General features: G+C 37.3%; 1 protein-coding gene and 1 long non-coding RNA gene across 3 annotated transcripts; both read left to right on the top strand.

The window, feature by feature from the left end:
- The first annotated feature begins 2,469 nt into the window (after nt 1–2,469).
- dhdds (dehydrodolichyl diphosphate synthase) lies at nt 2,470–10,461 on the top strand. 2 transcript variants are annotated; one of them, XM_085423537.1, is made up of 9 exons: nt 2,470–2,545; nt 2,938–3,007; nt 3,754–3,870; nt 3,966–4,108; nt 5,264–5,380; nt 5,467–5,568; nt 5,681–5,795; nt 7,937–8,044; nt 9,526–10,461. In XM_085423537.1, the coding sequence occupies exons 2-9, from the start codon at nt 2,945–2,947 to the stop codon at nt 9,766–9,768; spliced, it is 1,008 nt and encodes a 335-aa protein (XP_085279663.1). In that variant the 5' UTR covers nt 2,470–2,545; nt 2,938–2,944; the 3' UTR covers nt 9,769–10,461. The 2 variants fall into 2 exon arrangements, with proteins under 2 accessions (XP_085279663.1, XP_085279662.1); XM_085423536.1 differs by lacking the exon at nt 2,470–2,545 and adding an exon at nt 2,556–2,826.
- A 1,200-nt stretch (nt 10,462–11,661) lies between these two features.
- Nucleotides 11,662–15,111, top strand: LOC146659473 (uncharacterized). The gene is made up of 6 exons (XR_014913801.1): nt 11,662–11,825; nt 13,194–13,211; nt 13,546–13,575; nt 13,909–13,956; nt 14,073–14,129; nt 14,460–15,111. It is a non-coding gene; the product is annotated as an uncharacterized LOC146659473 (long non-coding RNA).
- Nucleotides 15,112–20,005: the final 4,894 nt, after the last annotated feature.

Raw genomic sequence — 20,005 nt, 5'->3', positions numbered from 1 at the left:
ACTTCTTCTTTGCCATTGGAAAGTGTGAAGGAAGTGTTGACGAACTTGCTGTCACACCCCAGAGGTCGAAGGTGGAACTACACTGCAGATATGCAAATACAGCCAAATTATGTTTCACGTGTCAGAGACTGTGTGCTCAACGCTGAGGTTTAAAACTAATGATCACTCGTCTTAAAAAATACAGCCAACATATTCTGAGTACATTTTAAAGGTGCTACATCAGGGGTTTGATCAGTTTAATCTCAAAGGGGGAAGATCAGTAAAATTATCTATAATAACAACCTAGAGCATAATAACCTATATATCTGCTGGTGTAAAGAAGTTAAAGAACATTGTGAAACACATTTATTCTAACATTCTTTTATGAAACAGATGATTGAAAGTCAAAGAGTTCTCAACTTCAAGACCTTTCCATCACATGCATCAACCAAAGCAGAAAGTGGACCATTTGGCTTCATCATGTTCACATTAACAGCTATTGCAGTTGTGCCATTAGCAATCTTGAAATATAACATTTAACCTTAATTGATAAACTTGTCAACCTACATGCTTGATATGTGAACACCAAGTCTTTCACTTGTCTTTTTTCATCCTCTTTTAGAAATTGTCGCAGATCAGTATTGCCAACTATACATTTGTCTTGGTTTATGTTTATTTTAGTAAAGGAAAGGGCTTAATGATTAATTTATTGATCTGTAATTACAAATTTTATTGCTGTTACATATTTGCTTTTTGAGGCATTAATAACCATATTTTAATCTAAGTCTTTAATCCAATATTTATATCTAAGTCTTTAATGCTTTCATGGCTTGCCTTTGTAAAAAAAAGAAAAAAAAGAAGAAGAAGTAAAAGCACGAGAAAGAATACTTTATTTTTTAATAAATTACCATGGAGTTTTTATTCTTTCAGTCCTACATTGATTATTTTGTACAGGAAAAAAGAACAAATGTGCACATTTCCAATAAACTTTAGGGGCTAGAAATAAAGGAATGAATGAAAGGAATTGAACATTTGAATTCTTACAATACAATATTACAATAAGGGTTGATATATTTATGAGAATATCTAAAGAATTAAATGGGACAATGGATATTTATTATATTTTTTTTATTTTTTTTATATTTTTTTTATTATATTATTTTATTTTTATATATTTTTATATATATTATATTATAAAATATAATGGAAAACTGTTAAAAAAACTGTTAAAAAAAAACCATTATATTTTTTCTCATGTCCCACACGTAGTTGGTTAGGTATGAAAATCACTTAGGGTAGTTGAAATTCAACATGCTGACATTTCAAATATATATTTTTTCCACTAATGACGTAAAACCTTGTTTTTAACTTGATCAATATAATAATGTAGCTGTATTATTATATCTGTAATATTGTATGAAAGTCTTGAATCACCACTCAATTTGTATGTTTTTCTATGAAAATGTGAAATAAGTGCAACAATTTATTGAAATGTGCACACACGCATGGAAATCCAGCCCTTTAGGCAATGGAAGAGTTTGTACAGGTTTATGAGCCTGATAGTTATAATTGGGTAGGACCACCTTTATTTTCCAACACAGCCTGAACTCTGTTAGGCAAATATTCATGTAATTTCTTTAGTAGACTTCAGGAATAGTTCTCCAAGCTTCTTAAAGGACATTTTGAAGCTCTTCTTAAGATGTTGGCTGCTTTTTGTTCTGTTCTCTGTCAAAATATTCCCACACTGCATGGTGGCTCAAAAGTAGAGAGTACTTTTCTGCATTCATAATTGCATCAATTTTGACAAGATCCCCAACACCACTGGTTGCAATGCAGCCTAAAACTATAGCCTGCACCAGCAGATAGCTGCAGACTGTTGTACTGCTCTCACGACCTCCTCAGTACTGACAGTAATTTGAACCAAACATTTTATAATTGGATTCATCGCTCCATAACATCTGTTTCCATCGATTTTCAGTCCACTTCTTATATAATATGGCACACCTCCGCCTTTTCTCACTGTTTCCATTCGTTAAGAATGGCTTCTTGACAGCCACCCTTCCACTGACACGATTGCTGATGAGGTCTCAGTGAACAGTAAATGGATCAGCTGAAGGGCAAGGTGCATCTCTCAGGTCCAGTGTCAGGTGTTTGTTGGATTTTTTCCTATTTATTATTGGATTATTATATTACAACCCCCCCCCCCCCCCCCCACACACACACACACACACACACACACACTCAAACCCCATTGATGTCTTTGGCTTTTTATGTTCGATTTAATATTTTTTTAAAAAGACATTAAAAAGATATTAAAAATAATAGATTTTAATTTACTTGTCATCCCTTAGTTCATATTGTGGTGTTTTTACTTCAGTAAACGTTGAGAAGACCACTTCCCTTTAGTTAAGGAAATCACAGTCAGTCCTTTGATTGAAGCGTAGCGTGCGTCCATCCGCATGATTCAAAAATCTACTAACTGCTGACAGGAAGTCGTCAGCACGCTCATACGTCACTTCACTCCAATACGGAAGAGGTCGTCATCGTTAAGGCTGTGAGTTGGAAGGTATGTGAAATGTGATAAAACGATCGCAGTTTGTGAGTAGAACAGCTCGTGCTTCAGTAGTTTGAATGAATGAAGCACTGTATGTGTTTCCTGGGCAACGAGGGCGCCCGTCAGTCCTTTTCCAGTCTCGCGGCGGTTTAGTTCCCTGCAGGTCTCGTGAGCCGGGCTTGCAGTGGAACGGTGAAATCCATAAGTGGCTGCAAATGTAATGCAATATCTTCTAAAAATGGGACGTTAATGTGGGAACCAGATGCCTTCCCTTTCGTGAAAGCTAAAACTTGGTGAAGTTTTTTTTTTTTCTTCTGGAAGAGGGAGTGTGTGCGGTAGGAGTGCTCATTGAATTCCCCCCCCCAACCACCTTTTTATAAATAAACCTTTCTGTCTTTCGGCAGCACGGATATGTCGTGGATAAAAGAAGGCGAGTTGTCCCTGCTTGAAAAGATTTCTGCCAATATACTAAAGGTAAGCTGTACGTTATAAGTTGGCTGTCTTTTCCAGCCTCGCTTTTGTCGGTCTTCTGCCTTTCTGTGACTCAAATCAAATCACTTTTATTGTCACATCACATGTGCTGGTACACTGGTACAGCGCATACGAGTGAAATTCTTGTGTGCAGGCTTCACAAGCAACAGAGGTGTGCAATATATAAGAAAGGGAATCTGAGAATTATACGAATGCATATATGTATACCAAATATGTGTGCCTTGACAAAAATATCAAGTATGTCATTTCAGAGTATCTGGATAGAAAATAGAGTGACAAACTGAGCCATTTAGAAAACATCAAACTATTTATTTATTTGTTTGACAAGGTTAAGATTCAGAAAATACCATAAAGAAAAGCTTACAAATAATAATAATAATAATAATAATAATAATAATAATAGTTCTTAATTAAATATCTAGGGGCATGAGCTGGTGCTATTGTCTGTAACCCCTGAGGGGGCCACAGGGAATGACTTATTAGTTATCGTTCAAAATGCAAACATATTAGTTGATGGTGATGAGGGGGGGTTTTTTTAATCTGGAAATTGCTATTTTATTTAAATTTGAAATGTTTCGAAAAAAAGTTGTACGTGACATTTTTGTGATAAGATATCAGCAGATATCTACATAGCATTAGACAGTGTTGGTCTTTTATGGATTACCGTAGATTGCATTAATGCTTTTTCTTCTGCATTTCTTTGGACTCTTTTGACTGTTGTCTTTCAGGCAGGACCCATGCCTAAACATGTGGCCTTCATCATGGATGGTAATCGACGTTTTGCACGTAAGAAAAACATGGAACGGCAGGAAGGACACATGCAGGGCTTCAACAAGCTGGCAGAGGTGAGTTTGGGGGTTTCGGCTATAGGAAATGCATGTCACATGGGCAGAAACAAATTGATGATGTGTGTCAAAATGCTTCGTCTTCTCCACACCAGACACTACGTTGGTGCAAGCATCTGAACATCCCAGAGGTGACGGTGTATGCCTTCAGCATTGAGAACTTCAAGCGCACCGAAGATGAGGTGGATGGTTTGATGGAGCTCGCCAGGCAGAAGTTTGAAAGGCTGCTGGAGGAACAGTGAGTTTCGAGCTGAGTTTTCCACTTTGCTTGTGGTCACAGTTTGTACATCATATGATTCATTGCTTCCTTAAAGTAAAGTTTAGAAAGAGTGACTTGCAGCGCTCAAGCATAAATCTGAAGTTAAAGTAAATGGGGGTCTGTACATGAGAAAACAATTTTAAACCAGTTTTGACGACCTGTTTCCAGCAGAGGCACGAGATCCTTGGAGTTCACCTTTAGGGTGGGCTTGGATGGAAATCTGTTGTTATTTGTTTGTTTGTTACTTTTGGTTCAGACAGACACAACAACAGTGTTGACACAGAAACATTTACTAATGCAATGCATCAGACACTGAGTCAGATGCAGTGTGCTAATGGTGGGATGGCCAAGAGGAAGCAAGGGAGTCTGTTATTTCCACTGGTCTCTTCAATAGTGCTTACTTTTTCACTGTAGTGCAGTATGTCAAGCTCAGACTAGTCAACTAACGTGGATTCTCTTTTCATTTTACTCTGTGGTCATTGTGGTGCATGTACTATTTATTTATTAAGCAGCTGATGACTGCTGCAGATACATTTTCAAGCTAAGGTGGAGGCCTGTTAGTCTGCAAGCCATTTCTCTCTGTTTCCACACAAGTATGAAATATTTTACAGCTGACTTATTTCTTCACTTTGGAGAAATAAAACAAAGAGCTTGCTGACTAATCCATTGCTTAATATTGCCCTTTAGTCTGTATTTGTTGCACACAAGACTGTGGTATAAGTAGCTCACTTGTTCAAATGCCATGTTTTGCTCCTTTTTTTTTTTTAATCTGAGTAACCTGTCTAAAGAATTTAACACTGTAAAAAAAAAAAATCCCCTTCTATTGGATGTTGTATTATGTCTATCAAAATTTGGACAAATTTGTTTATGAGGCTGCTGGCTGTTTATGATACAAGGTTATTATTTTTCGAACGATTGACATCCTTATGACAAACCACTTTTGCACAGTGCTGGACAGCAGACTCTTTCAAGTCCACTGTACACACTGAGTACTCAAAATTCTCCGGAGTCTCCTTTGTGTTTTTCTGGGTAGAAAATGCAGACAGACAAGTTTCAGGATCCTGAGTAGTCTTTCTGTATATCCTGTTCATCTTCATGCTTTTCCTATAAATGTCTTTCGGTTTTGTTTTGCAGTGAAAATCTAGAGAAACATGGCGTTTGTATCCGAGTGCTGGGCGACTTGAATATGCTGCCACTTGACCTTCAACAGCTTATTGCCAAAGCCGTGTTCACAACCAGGAATCACAATAAGTATGCTTAGTAGCTTGTGTTTTTCATTGTGCATGATATCCTGTACATTAGAAGTGACCACAGCACCACAAATTCTTGTTTTGTAGGTGTTTTGTCAATGTGTGTTTTGCCTACACATCAAGATATGAAATCACCAATGCAGTCAGGGAAATGGCATGGGGAGTAGAGCAAGGCCTGATCAAAGGAAGGTAAACGAAACCGCAATGAGTTCATCTTGTCATCCTTTGTTAAATACTCTGTAGAAAGGTGTCCTGGAGAGCCATTGTGTTAACAAGCTGTTTGTGTTTCTGTGATGTGTAGTGATGTGTCGGAGGCATTGCTAAGTGAGTGTCTGTACAGCAATAACTCGCCAAATCCTGATTTGCTCATCCGCACCTCTGGAGAGGTGCGCCTCAGCGACTTCCTTCTTTGGCAGGTGAGAGTGAGATGGGTGTCATCAACAGCTAATAAAGTTCACCATACACGGTCCCAATCAAAAGTTTAATACCACTTGAAAAATGGCAAAAAATCATGTTTTGCATGGTTAGTTCTTAACAAGGTTCCAAGTAGAGCTTCAATATGCAACAAGAAGAAATGGGAGTGAGACACAACATTTTTTTTTGAGCATGCAAATGATTGAAAACAACGCTTAAAATGAAACAGGCTGTTTTACAGTTGATCAAAAGTTTAGGACCACATGCCTTTAAAAGGCCAAATCTGTGCAAAAATGAGGATTCATTGTCATTTTCTGTGAGGTAGTCACACTGTCGTCACGTTCTGATGGCAAAGGCAAAAAGAACCCTTTCCCTTTTTGAACGTGGTCAAGTTGTTGAACTGCATAAGCAGGGTCTCTCACAGTGCGCCATCGCTGCTAAGGTGGGATGCAGTAAGTTATGAAACGCAAAGGTCAAGTGGAAGATGATCCCGATGGTTTCCAACATTACTGCCGTGACAAGAGGTGTTTTGGATGAAAACGCTTGCATCAAGCATACCGCAACAAATTTTTGCATTAATCAATAATAACGGTGAAGCTACTCATTGCTGAGTTCATATTTGGAACTTTGATTTCTGTTTTGAGGTAGTTTATGTTTTTTGGTTGTGTGGTTTTTGTTTTTGTTTTTTTTTTGAAGGTGTGGTCCTAAACTTGTGATCAGCTGTAAAACAGCCTGTTTCAGTTTAATCGCTGTTTTCAATTAGTTGCATGCTTAAAAAAAATGTTTTGTCTCACTCCCATTTCTTCTCGTTGTATGTTGAAGCTCTACTTGGAACCTTGTTAAGATCCAACCATGCAAAATATGATATTTTAGCCATTTTTCAAATGGTCTTAAACTTTTGATTGGGACCGCATTTCCCACAAACCTCATCTTCATTTAGACTGATTCTCTCCTATTGATCTCTAAGCAACTCTAACACTTACATCATATAAACTATCCAATCTTCCCTCAGCTCTTCAGTGAGGTGTTGTTGTTATAATTCATTTTAAAATTGTAAATATGATCAATTTATTTGGCTCCATACCACAGGGCTCTAAGGTGACTGCAGTTACTTACTACCTGTAAAGCATTCACTTAATCCAAATGTTTTAGCCACTTACAGGCCATCCTGGCCTTTATTTCAAATGCTCAAGAGTTCTTACAAATTAGTCATTTGCAATAATTTGCATAGGAATTGTTTGTTTGAACAATTCCAGTCAGGATGTCCCCAATTTGAGAATGTTGCAATATAAAGCCCATTGAAATGACTGTTGTTGCCAGCTGGTGCTGCATATATAAACTTGAATTGATTTACCCCTGAAGATAGGGCTGTTTTTCTATGAAACTATGAAAACAGCAAAGTAGGATTTCGATTTATGCTTGGTTGAGTCTTTAGGGATCATGATGATTTAGGAGCAGAGTTTTTCCTGGCTCCAAACGAAAATCTGAATACTGCTCAAGTATTGAGATGTACTACTTTATTTAATTTCTGGCCTTTTAATAAACATGTGTGTTTTATTCCAACCCCTTTTATCGCAGGAAAGGGCTTGATGAGTAATGTTTTTTTGTGAATTAAGAACAGAGTAACACTGGTGGTTGGACTTGTTTTGCAGGATGTATTGGTCATTCATGATGTTAACCTTCAAAGCTGTCTGTGAAAATAATCCAGCAAAACTGTCTGATGCCAAAAGAAACCAATCTGTGATGAGTGTTTCATTGTATGAGTACAGTTACAGTTTATATTTAATTCACTATCAGTGTTTTTATCTAGTGACCATCAGGGATGGTAAGTACTTGGGTTTTACAAGAAAAAAAAATAGTCTTGAACAGCTGAAACAGACTCCGAGAGAATTCTTTGTATCTCCTCTGACTTATCTTTCTATATATATCTTTAGTGATTTATTTGCACGTAAGATTTTCTTTCTACATTCCTTAAAGCCTGTGACAAGTCTCCCTTCCAGTTTGGGGGTGCAATCACTGAAAGACAGTATTAACCTAATGACTGGGTTACAGCACAAATTGTAAAAGCTTTATTTTGTTCTTCCAGTTTTTTCTCAGATACCCTGTAAACTTGTATTGGTTTTCGTGTGTGCTCTTTCTGCAGACCTCTCACTCCTGCCTAGTATTTCAGTCCGTTCTGTGGCCAGAGTACTCATTCTGGAACCTGTGTGAAGCCATTCTGCAGTATCAATTAAATCACAAATCCATCCAGGTAAGGATAATACTGAGACAGAATTAGGGTTTACTCACACTGTGTGAGCCACACGGTGTGTCCGAGCGCATTTGACAAGAGTCATCACTCATGTTAGGTTAAGTAACTAGTTCAGGTTCACTCATGGAATTTCAGTCTTTTCCCAATTAAAGCTATCTCCATGAAAATCTGCATTTAGTGATGAATCTATAATGTGAGGGAACCCTGAGTCACAGCTTCCAAGAACTGCCCCAGTTAAACAAATGTGCTCTCCCAGAGTGATTTTCAAAAGCATGTGTGCACGTAAGAAAGAGGGAACGAACATGAGAAAGGAGTTTATTTGTTTAGACCAGGGATGTCAAACTCATTTTACATTGTGGGCCACATACAGCCCACTTTGATCCGAAGTAGGCTAGATCAGTGAAACTCACTATAAGAAAAAAGAAGTGCAGTCTCAACAGTATGTGTCAGTTTTTCGTGTTTAGTTTGAATACTCCATAGCTTTTTGTCCCCAGAGTTGGAAGGGCTGTGTAGAGTGAGGCAGTCGAAGAATACGGTGTGTTTTTGGGGTCATCATGTTTGTTATTTTTGGCCTCCTTTATTTCCTTGCTGGGAAGGATCTAAATGTGACTAAAGGTCCTGTATAACTAGAATAATATTATTTAGAAGCAGCACAAAAATGTACTTTCAGATGTCTAATATAACTGAACCATACCGCTCTTTTGGTTTTGAACCTAATTGGACTTAGCTGTTTGGGTACTACTGTAGTTATGACCCCTGTCACCCACTGTCGGCCATGCTCTGCTTTTCATTAATGTGATGGCAGCTGACTGTGTCAGCTCCATGTTGCACCCTGGTCGCTGTTATGACTGACTCAAAGGCCGCAGCAAAGAAGAATAAAGAGAACAAATATTTATTTAACTTAATACGAATAAATGTGTCAGTATCAGTGGCTTAAAGAGGTGTATGGACTTGTTGGCAAATATGTTCAAGTATAAGTGCAAACACAGGGAAGCAAGTGAGACACGGGGCATGGATACGGTGCATGATTATGACTGCATGTCTTCCCTGCATTTTTGTGAGTTCTTTGGAACAGAACTTCCAGCTGCTCCGCCCACCCCAAAGGGATCACTACAATGGAAAGATCCCCATGTTTGATTTGGCACAGAGGTTGCAATTTTTCTGATGAAACCCTCCATTTATCAGAGCTTTTGGACAAGCACTATGAGTATACTAGATTGTGACACGCTGGCACTTGGTTAGTTGTTTTGGAGAATCATAAGCAGCAATAAGCAGCTGTGTTATGCATCCCATATCTGAAAAGGGCTTATGTTTTGGCTGTGTGAGTTGCAGGTTCATCACTTGTTAACCGTAGCAATTAATGTAGATCAGTGTTACTTTGTGAAACAGTGTTGTTAAACAGGCAGAGAAAGATTAAAGTAACTCCTGTATCTATGTATATATTTAAATGTATGTCTAATTTGGTGTGTTTGTTATTACAGAAAGCTAGAGACCTCCATCGAGAGCATCAGGCTCTGCAGCAGCTAGAAGCAGATCGTGCTTGTGTAGCAGAGCTCTTGCAGCATCACAGCAATGGAAAGCCCGTCGATAGCCAGAGAAGACAAGAGGCGCTACTACACTACACTTCCTGCCGGGAAGAACGAGTTCGAGACTTCCTAGAAGCACTGAAGCACAAAAGAGACTCTTTCTTTTCTGACTTATGCAGTGAATCCTTGTTGGCCTAAGAATACATAGAAGAACAAATCCTCTGAAGCGGGGACGAAGCCTCTCCTATGTCCTCTTCCCAAAAGGGCTTCTGTGGAAAAGGGAAGAGCAAGCAGTAACTGGGAGCGGTTTTATTTTGTTGCTGATTCATATAAGAGGGCAGTTTTACCCCTATGGGGCTGTAGAATAATCCTGCTATTTATGATTGTAGATTTAAAAACTCTAAAAGGTGGAAATGACTGGTCAAGATGTAGTTAAATCATCGTATAAACTGTCAGTTAAATGCATGCCGTTGAACGGAAGGTCATTTTATGTGAGTGAAAGCCACGGATCCTGTGTTTCGGTTCCAAAACATTCGTCCACAGAACTTTTAAATTGTTGTTGAAGCATAAAGTGTTGTTTGTTGACTGTGATTTTGATTACATAACTATATTTTGACCAGCTTTCTGGAACAAAATAAAATGATTACTGTATGTCAGATATGATTAAATGATGTGAAATTCTCTGTTTTGTACTTACATACTACAAGTCTAAGCTTTTGTCTCCATTTGGCTTCCAAAATATGGTTATCTATTGTCTTAACTTGTGCAGCAAAAAATATGTGTGTGGTCCATGCTGCTGATATATATGGACTCTCAGGGGGAAAACTGGTGATGGTGTTTTATTGGATTAACGAGTCGTTTTTGCAAGTAGATGACTTTCAGCACATAAAACTGTACCGATATAATTTCTGCTGCTACCTGTTGGAAGTATTGAGCCTTAAAGCTTATCAACTACTAATACGCTATGTATTGCAAAAATTTAAATAACTGCTTGTAATTGCTATTCTGCATCTCAGTTGGTGGTATAACACAAGCAAAGAACCACTTTTACTTTTTTCCAGCTGGATGTTTGTTGGGTTTTGTTTATTTGGGAAAAAATTGAAGAAAAAATGTCCCAATTTTATCCAAGAAGTCCTCAGTCTTTAAATCACAAACTCAAATGCAAGACATCTCTTCATCAAATCATCATATTTGGATCTTGTCCCTCCAGAGGAAACACTTCTAGGAACCAATTTTATTTAACTTGCATCATCTATACACTGACAGAAGAATTGATAAACTTTGGTAGAACTAGAAACACCATACTATAAACATACTGCCCCACAAAAATATGCTTATATACACATACATAGGTATAAGCATGAATTTATACTACTCATCAGGCATACAGTCCTGGAATATTCTGGAATATTACTACTAATGCACAGACATGTGAACAGTATTTTAGTGTTGAATAGGTATCCTACTTTTAGCTATTTAATATATAGTCATAGCTTAAAATCCACTAAACATCTACCAGTTACAAATTGTATATGTCTGTATTAGTATTTCTTCACACAACGCTTGGTTTGACCCTCAATCCCTCAGGTAATAATAATAATAACTAAATGTTGATTTTTGGTTTTACACAGGGCTAAAATTACAGTCTTACATGCCCAAGCCAAATAGACATTCATCCACCACAAGCTGACAGAAAGCACCATAGTCTAATCTTCACCCGCGACCGTATTTTGCCTCAAAGCTATGACATCAAACAACGTGATTGGTCAGTTGCAACGCGGGGATATTAGATACACCATAAAATTTGGTTCTGGCGGACTTTGTGAGCAAAAATTGTTCAGTTTATCCGATAGACGGTGAGAAAAGGTGCAACGACTTTGACGCGCCATTATCTGCGTATTTATTTTTTCGGTACAGCAGAACGAATCAGTCGTTCATACAGCGCCACCCCGCGACTATAATCCGTATTCCTTCAAGTTGCCGTCTGCCTTTTTAACAAATGGGAGGCGCCTCCAACCCACGTGACGCCTTTCTATCCAATGGCGAGATTCGAAACACAAAACTGGTTCAAACCGGTTTCGTTCTTATATTTCAGTGTATAAACTACAAGAACATTCGTTTGCATTATACATTCGCCATTTTCCGCTGTGCGCGCTTGGTTGGCGTCTGTTATCGCTTCGAAAAAAGCCATTTTCGCAGCTGTATTTTCCTGACGTTTTTCTTCGTTTCCCGCTGAGAACATGGGCAAAGCAAAGGTAAAAAAAACATGAATTTAAATTTAATTTAAGTCTGTGCACTGGAATCGTTTTCGTAGCATTAAGTTAACACAAGACTGCGCCTGATATTTCTGCTTAAGAAGAACGTCATCATCCCTAACAAGCGTTTTAGCAATGGCGGTCTGACAGTGGAGAAGAGCGCAAGCATCCTCCCACTCGTCGAAAACAAAAGTTGAAATTTTTGCTCATGGTTTTAAATTATTCTTATGAGTTAAACGCGCACAGTTGCGTGTATTTTTGTAAATTTTTTGTCTTCCAGCGCCAAACTCTGGTTAGTCCAGCCGTTGACATTGCGTTGTGCAAAATTTCTGACACCATCTTTTTCCCCCCCCTCTCTTTGGCAGTAGGCAGGGCACAAATCTTGCTGTTGTAAACGCAGTAACAAACTTTCGATATGGACAATGACTGTTTTTCTTTATTCTTTTTCTCAACCTGCGCGTCGATGCTTGAATGCATAACTTGGGATCCGAATTAATGAAGATAAATATGAACTGCGCCGTTATCAAGCAATCAAAATAAGCTCGAACGCAGGCTGCAAATTTGAGGAAGGAGTTGGGGGAGGGGAGGTGGCGATTATTATTTTTTTCCGCTCAGGTTTTGAATAATATGTGCCAGCCTGGTTCTTGCATCGTCGTTTGAAATGGGTTTGTTAACAGTAGTAAATATTTATTAAAAACGTCAAACGCGATTGGATTGCAGTTTGCAAGTGCGCAGCAGGAAAAAACGTATAAATACAAAAATAAATTATTATTATTTTTTGCACATTTGTGTGCGTTTTATCGTATTTTCAACGCATTAATTTAAGGTGCAGTGAGTGGCCATACTATTAAAAAAATGCATATTTAACGATTTAAAATTAAATTATCACAACAGGATTGTTTGGGGTGTTTTTCGATGAAAATCTCAGTCTCATCCGTGATTTTTTTTTTTTTTTTTTTGTCTTCCTTGAAACCTCTCCAGGCATTCGTTGAGCTCCATTTGTCGTAGGTACAGATTAGTAAAGTAGTAATCTTATCAGTTTCCCAACAGCTGTCTGTAGGCGCGCACTGATACAAAACAAAGGAAGCTGTCAGGGCGCCAAGGCGGTGTCATGGTGACAGGACTGCCCAAATTTGAATTCAAATATGCGCGGGAAAGCTCTTTGTGAACTTGAAAAATCAAGAGCAGTGTTAAAAAAATTTAACATATATATTAGATCTTCTGTGAACATTTTTATATTAAAACAATGTAAAATAGTGCACACAGAAAATAAAAAAAAGTTTTGTGCTATTTAAATCTGTATTTATTATTATTATTATGTAGTTTTACTTTTCAGTTTGTAATGTTTTCCCCTTCCTTGTCTTACAGGCACCTGCTTCCTCTGAGGTTTGTCTAAAATGAATATATTTTTATATTGTGTTGATGCAGCAGTTGCATTTAGAATTTGTGGATAAATGCTTGTTTTTGATGTATCGTTTGTATGTTTTTTGCCACTGATATAATATATTTTGTGCCCTTATTTAGGATGATGAGTGTTGTACTTAGTTAATATATTTATTCAAACTCTACTCCCATTTTCATCTCTTTTTTTTTTGCTTTTGTTTTAACTTACTTTTTGCAATTGCATACTCTTTAAAGGTCATGTATAAACAAAGCTATTAATATTGATGCAAAATAAGACACTGTTTGTTTTAACTTTCACTTCCTTGTGGCTCTACAGCCTAAGAGAACCTCTGCACGGCTGGCATTAGTAAGTTCTTTTTAAACACAATTAAGCATTTTTAGATGTACTCAGTATATTTAATGTGCATTATCCTGTCGTTTTTGTTAAATGTTCACTATTTTTTGTAAGAAGCAACCACTTGAAATTGAAGTAGTCTATCATGTGTGTATTAAATTTTAATTTTACATTTTTTAAGAATATATTAAAGGTTCTCTTACACTCTTACCTAATGTGACATGAGGATGTAGCCCATGATCAAGAAGTTTATTAACTTGTAATAAGCTTTTATTACCTAGGATTTCACGGATCTATATTCTGTTATCTCAAACTGATTTAAATATCTTCTTTCTTGTCTTGTAGAAACCGAAACCTGCGGCAGTGGAGGCTAAGAAAAAGGCTGTTGCAAAGGTATTGAACCAAAATCTTGCACGCTTACTATGGGGGAACAGCTCTGTAAGATGTTTGCCACATGTTTGCTTGATTCATTTCTGTGATTAATTTGTTACTATCATTTTATTTTCTAGAGGGCACCCAAAACAAAGAAAGCCAAACCCGCTGAGAATGGGAGCACCAAGGCTGAGGTTTGTTTCTGTTACACTGCAAATTAATAAATGTTACATCAAACAGATGTTCTTATATTTTCCAGGTCGTTTCTCCTTTTTTATGTTATCTTAACTTATTTGCTTTAATTGTTCATGAGTTTAAAGATTAAATGAGTAAAAAAAGAACTAGATATTAAAAAAATGATGTGTGTGAGTTCTGGAAACCTGTGAGGCAGTTACTGTTTTATTTGTTCTCATAATGGATAAGTGTTGCAAGGACTCCTTTTAATATAATCAATAAAATTAAGAATAAGTTGTCATGTGACTAAAACATTGCTGTTGGCGTGTTTTTTGTTTTTCTGTCCGCAGGAGCCCAAGGCTGAAGCCACTGAAGCCAAATGAATAGTGGTTGATGTGCTCACTCTGTGTACTTGGTGATTGTACAGTTTTAAATAAGTATTTTTTACCAAGTTTTATATTACAAATGTCATTTATAGTTTTGTTTTTGGCTTGCACTTGATGTAACAAAATTTTGTTTTCACATTCATATCCATTTTATATCAATTTTAAAAACGGATACCGTCCATATCCTGTAGTCGTGGCATTTTTTTTAGTTTGTCTAATCCAGATTTGTTTTAAACTTCTAAACAACAGATGTAACAGCTTTTCCAACAAGTTGGATTTTGAATCTAATTGTAAACATAAGGCAGCTAAAGCATAAAATCTTGCAGGAGGATATGAATTTGCCGCTTATCTCCTTGTAGTTTAATGTTGAACTAATAAAATTATTGCTTTCCAAATGTTTTAAAAACATTGTATGTTGATGTAAAATGCCACAGACAAAAAAAAGAATACTGTTATTAGGTCAAAAAAAATGTTTAAGTTTGATGCGTCCCAAAAAAATGGCTGATGTGAACCCAGTCATCTGATAAAAACTTCTGTTAAGTTATGTTTCTGTTTTCTGCTTTTCTGACTCCAATGGTTGATCTTAATGTTCTTGAATAAAAATTTTCAAAATGTCCTTTTTGGGGTCACTGTTGAAATGGAAATCCTCGATGAAGGAGCAGAAAAATGGAAATGCTGCGACACGACGTTTGAAAAGGTGATGCAGCGACCTTGAAAAGGTTTCATCATAAACAAACTGCAGGCTCCACCATTTTGGCAGGACATCCATTTTAGTTTACATCCATGGGGTCTCGTCCCTACTTGTGACTGCTTGGGTATTGCTGTTAGGCTTGGCTTTCTATTTTCAACAGGCTAGTTAATTTTCACACTTCTCTATGTGGAAATGTTACTGGTATAATTTGTAATTTAATATAAATTGTTACTAAATTATCACCCAAGGACTGGCACTTAAAGGTTTTAAATATTTATTTAAGGTTGTCATGTAAATGAAATTTTAAGCAGCTGCTAGTGTTTTTTTTGTACCTGTTTTGGGTATATTTAAACTTGTTAGCACTATAATGAGAGAAAAAATAAACCTTAAGACAAGGTGATCTCATTGCATTAACCATTAAAATACGCAAAGTGTGACGTGTAAATGTTTATTGGTAACTTGAGCAATCATTAATGTAGAGCGCTAGAAAAATATTTTATTCAAGTGGAAGTTATCTCACAAAAGCCTGCAACGCCTTAAAGCTATACACTAAATGCCACATTTGATCACCACCTTAAACACAACTATATTACTGTCACCTAAAAACTACATAAACTTAAAGAATACAAAATTTGCCACTTAAGTCCGATAAACAAAAATAATCAGTGTATAGTCACAGATTCATTTATGAAATTATTGCATTTACCTTCAACCTTAAAAGTACCTTTTAATTTTGTTTGTTTTTAGCTTGTTCTTTGCTCTTCCACATTTTGTATTGGAGTGAGTTTTAATTTTCACTTCAATTGGAATATTTTACATAACATAACTACTGGATGTTGATGCTTCAGGGGTTTACACCTCTGGATATCCTCATCACTGTCTTTGCTCCATAGCACCAGCAGGAGTCAGTGCCACATCACCACAGAGAGATGAGGTGCATATCGTTGTTCCTGCGGGGGTCTCCCTCTCCTTTGGCCTATACAGCTCCTGAACTCGGTCAAACATGACGCATTATTGAGGGTGCTGACGTATCTCTGAGGATGTCATCCCTTTTTTTAGGCTAGTGTATTAGTGCTTCTATACAGACAAAGCAGCAAATGATAATAATATTCAGATATGGTGCAGGTTTAATCTTTCTTTCTTTTTCTTTCTTTCATTCTCAACAAGCAATATAGAGCAAGGCAAAAGTACAGTTGATTTTATTAGTTTCAATTATTACAAAAATATGTGTAACAGGATTACCACACTTTTCAGAGTAATGCTCAGTATTCATTGTTGAATACAAATCTGTACAAAATACTGGCTTTTGATCTGAGAGACAGATGTTTTCATGGAAAATGGAAGGCTGCTCATCTACATCCTATGCGGTGTATTAATGTTTATGCCATGCATCAATTTATTATTATTATTTTAGTCATCTTCTCTAAAGAGATATGCTGTGTTACAGTGACTTGCAAAAGTATTTGGCCCCCTTGAACTTTCCCACATTTTGTCACATTTCAGCCACAAACATGAATCAATTTCATTGGAATTGGAATTCCACGTGAAAGACCAATACAAAGTGGTGCACATGTGAGAAGTGGAACGAAAATCATACATGATTCCAAACATTTTTTACAAATATATAACTGCAAAGTGGGGTGTGCGTAATTATTCAGCCCCCTTTGGTCTGAGTGCAGTCAGTTGCCCATAGACATTGCCTGATGAGTGCTAATGACTAAATAGAGTGCACCTGTGTGTAATCTAATGTCAGTACAAATACAGCTGCTCTGTGATGGCCTCAGAGGTTGTCTAAGAGAATATTGGGAGCAACACCACCATGAAGGCCAAAGAACACACCAGACAGGTCAGGGATTAAGTTATTGAGAAATTTAAAGCAGGCTTAGGCTACAAAAAGATTTCCCAAGCCTTGAACATCCCACGGAGCACTGTTCAAGCGATCATTCAGAAATGGAAGGAGTATAGCACAACTGTAAACCTACCAAGACAAGGCCGTCCACCTAAACTCACAGGCTGAACAAGGAGAGTGCTGATCAGAAATGCAGGCAAGAGGCCCATGGTGACTCTGGACGAGCTGCAGAGATCTACAGCTCAGGTGGGGGAATCTGTCCATAGGACAACTATTAGTCGTGCACTGCACAAAGTTGGCCTTTATGGAAGACTGGCAAGAAGAAAGCCATTGTTAACAGAAAACCATAAGAAGTCCCGTTTGCAGTTTGCCACAAGCCATGTGGGGGACACAGCAAACATGTGGAAGAAGGTGCTCTGGTCAGATGAGACCAAAATGGAACTTTTTGGCCAAAATGCAAAACGCTATGTTTGGCAGAAAACTAACACTGCACATCACTCTGAACACACCATCCCCACTGTCAAATATGGTGGTGGCAGCATCTCTTCAGCAGGTGCTTCTCTTCAGCAGGGACAGGGAAGCTGGTCAGAGTTGATGGGAAGATGGATGGAGCCAAATACAGGGCGATCTTGGAAGAAAACCTCTTGGAGTCTGCAAAAGACTTGAGACTGGGGCGGAGGTTCACCTTCCAGCAGGACAATGACCCTAAACATAAAGCCAGGGCAACAATGGAGTGGTTTAAAACAAAACATATCCATGTGTTAGACTGGCCCAGTCAAAGTCCAGATCTAAATCTAATCGAGAATCTGTGGCAAGATCTGAAAACTGCTGTTCACAAACGCTGTCCACCTCATCTGATTATTATTATTATTATTATTATTATTATTATTATTATTATTGACTCAGGGGGCTGAGTAATTACGCACACCCCACTTTGCAGTTATTTATTTGTAAAAAATGTTTGGAATCATGTATGATTTTTGTTCTACTTCTCACGTGTACACCTCTTTCACGAGGAATTCCAATAAAATTGATTCATGTTTGTGGCTGTTCAGAATACTTTTGCAAGCCACTGTAGGTTAGATACCACAAAACGACAGTGTGCACTGTAAACCACATGGATCTGCAGGAAGCCGGGCCAACAATAAGAAGTCCATTAGTTATCTCTTAATTACGTCTCCTTTGGTAGTTTGCTTGTTTATCACCAAATATACAAAATTGTTTTCAGCAGATAAAATACAATGAATGTGTTAATGCAGGGAAAAACCCTCCATCTGCTTGTTGGGATCATATGTGGTCATATATATAATGGCCTCCCTACACTGTTAGGTAACCACATATGTCACATCACTTAACTGTTATGTCACTCCTGTGTTAATGCCTGGACGATGCCTTGAAAACTATGTCAGTGGGCAGCAACAAATCACCTAAGATAAGGGGTTAGACAAGAGGGCGACACTTATTAAACTGCAACTGAAGATGATTAATAACACAATGGAAACCACAGGTATATTTAACCATGCCGCAGCATTTTAAAGTTATAAATCAAATTTAATGAGATAAGCACACAATTTTTCTGCTCCAGAGCACATATGACACAAAAAGATGGAGAATGAAGTTTTCCTGCAGCTGAAGTAAATTAATAGCTTACTGATTTAAATTACATGGTAACTCGACGTGTGCTTTCTCTCCCAGGTAGGGAATGCTCGTGACCCCAGCCACCTCGCACAGGAGGTCATTTATTCAAATCACTGGTTCAAATCCAAATGCAACTGAATCCTTCTTAACTTTATCACCTTCTACACTGCAAACACTAACATAACAGAAAGAAAGTTACAGTTTAATTATGTCCAATAATGTGAAATAATGACATTATTGTAAAATAATGTAACATAAAAAAATATACGACTGTGTTAACCAAAATGACTCAGTGATTAACTACAGTCAGTAAAAGACAGGCTTTCATGTTAAAGCTGATTTAGTTCTGAACTAATTATCTCATCAGACTTATTTCCCTTCTCTACCTCAGTGGTTTTCAAAGGTTTTCCTGTATGTCCCACTTCAAACACAGAAAAGCATTCAGTCCCCAAACCCCCAAATTTCCATCCATCATTAATGCAAAAAAAAAGAAAGAAAGAATAAATCTGTCTGCACAGCAACATCAGCACCCCTCCACCTTTTTTGGTAAAAGTTTCTTCAAAAGTCATATTCATTTGACTTCATATCACTCCATATAAAACCTACAGCGGCTCTGTAGGGCCTGCTCTATAGTTTGAGAAACACTGAGTACCAGATGAAGACAAATCAAGACAACTTATCTCTAAAATGTTTCCAACATTCTTCTAAGGGTTATGCATATTTCATGTGACAAGATATAAGGCCATCAAAATTAGATATGATGACTCTCCTGAATGCCCTCATTTGTAGTGTTTTAGGTCATTTTTCACCCATAATGTCAACAAAAGCACCTACATTTTCAGTCCACCTACATGGCAAAAAGTACCCAGTTTAGAGATCTTTTAAGTGTTTGACCTGATATCAATGTGATTGTTCAGAGTCAAAAAGAAACTTTTAATCCAAACTTGTTCAGATTCTCACTGCCAAAAAAGCAAATTTCACACTGGTCACAAAAGCTGAAGTAGATGTTTTAATCTGACAAAAACATGCAATGAAACCAGCATGTAGTGAAGATGACTGTCATTAAACAATCAAAACAACTTTATGTCAGTCTGATTTCTAAACATTTTGCAAATGTCATATACGGTATGGACAACAAACACTTAAAAAATCTACAAAGTCATATTTTTTGTTCTTTCAAAAATAATTTAAATATGAGGGATGTTGAGCATATAGACATTTTTATGCTTTACTTCACAAATTTAATACCAGCCAGCCTATATATTACTACAGCCTCTCCGTTTGTTTAGTGTTCAAACCTAAAAATACCCCGAAGCGTATGCTACACATGGC

This window comes from Rhamphochromis longiceps, linkage group LG11 (assembly GCF_057381845.1).
Source record: "Rhamphochromis longiceps isolate RC_006_pf linkage group LG11, R_longiceps_female_GT1.1, whole genome shotgun sequence".
NCBI classification, from domain to species: Eukaryota; Metazoa; Chordata; class Actinopteri; order Cichliformes; family Cichlidae; genus Rhamphochromis; species Rhamphochromis longiceps.
Note: the sequence above shows the minus strand (reverse complement) of the source record. Positions and strands in the feature narration are given on the sequence as shown.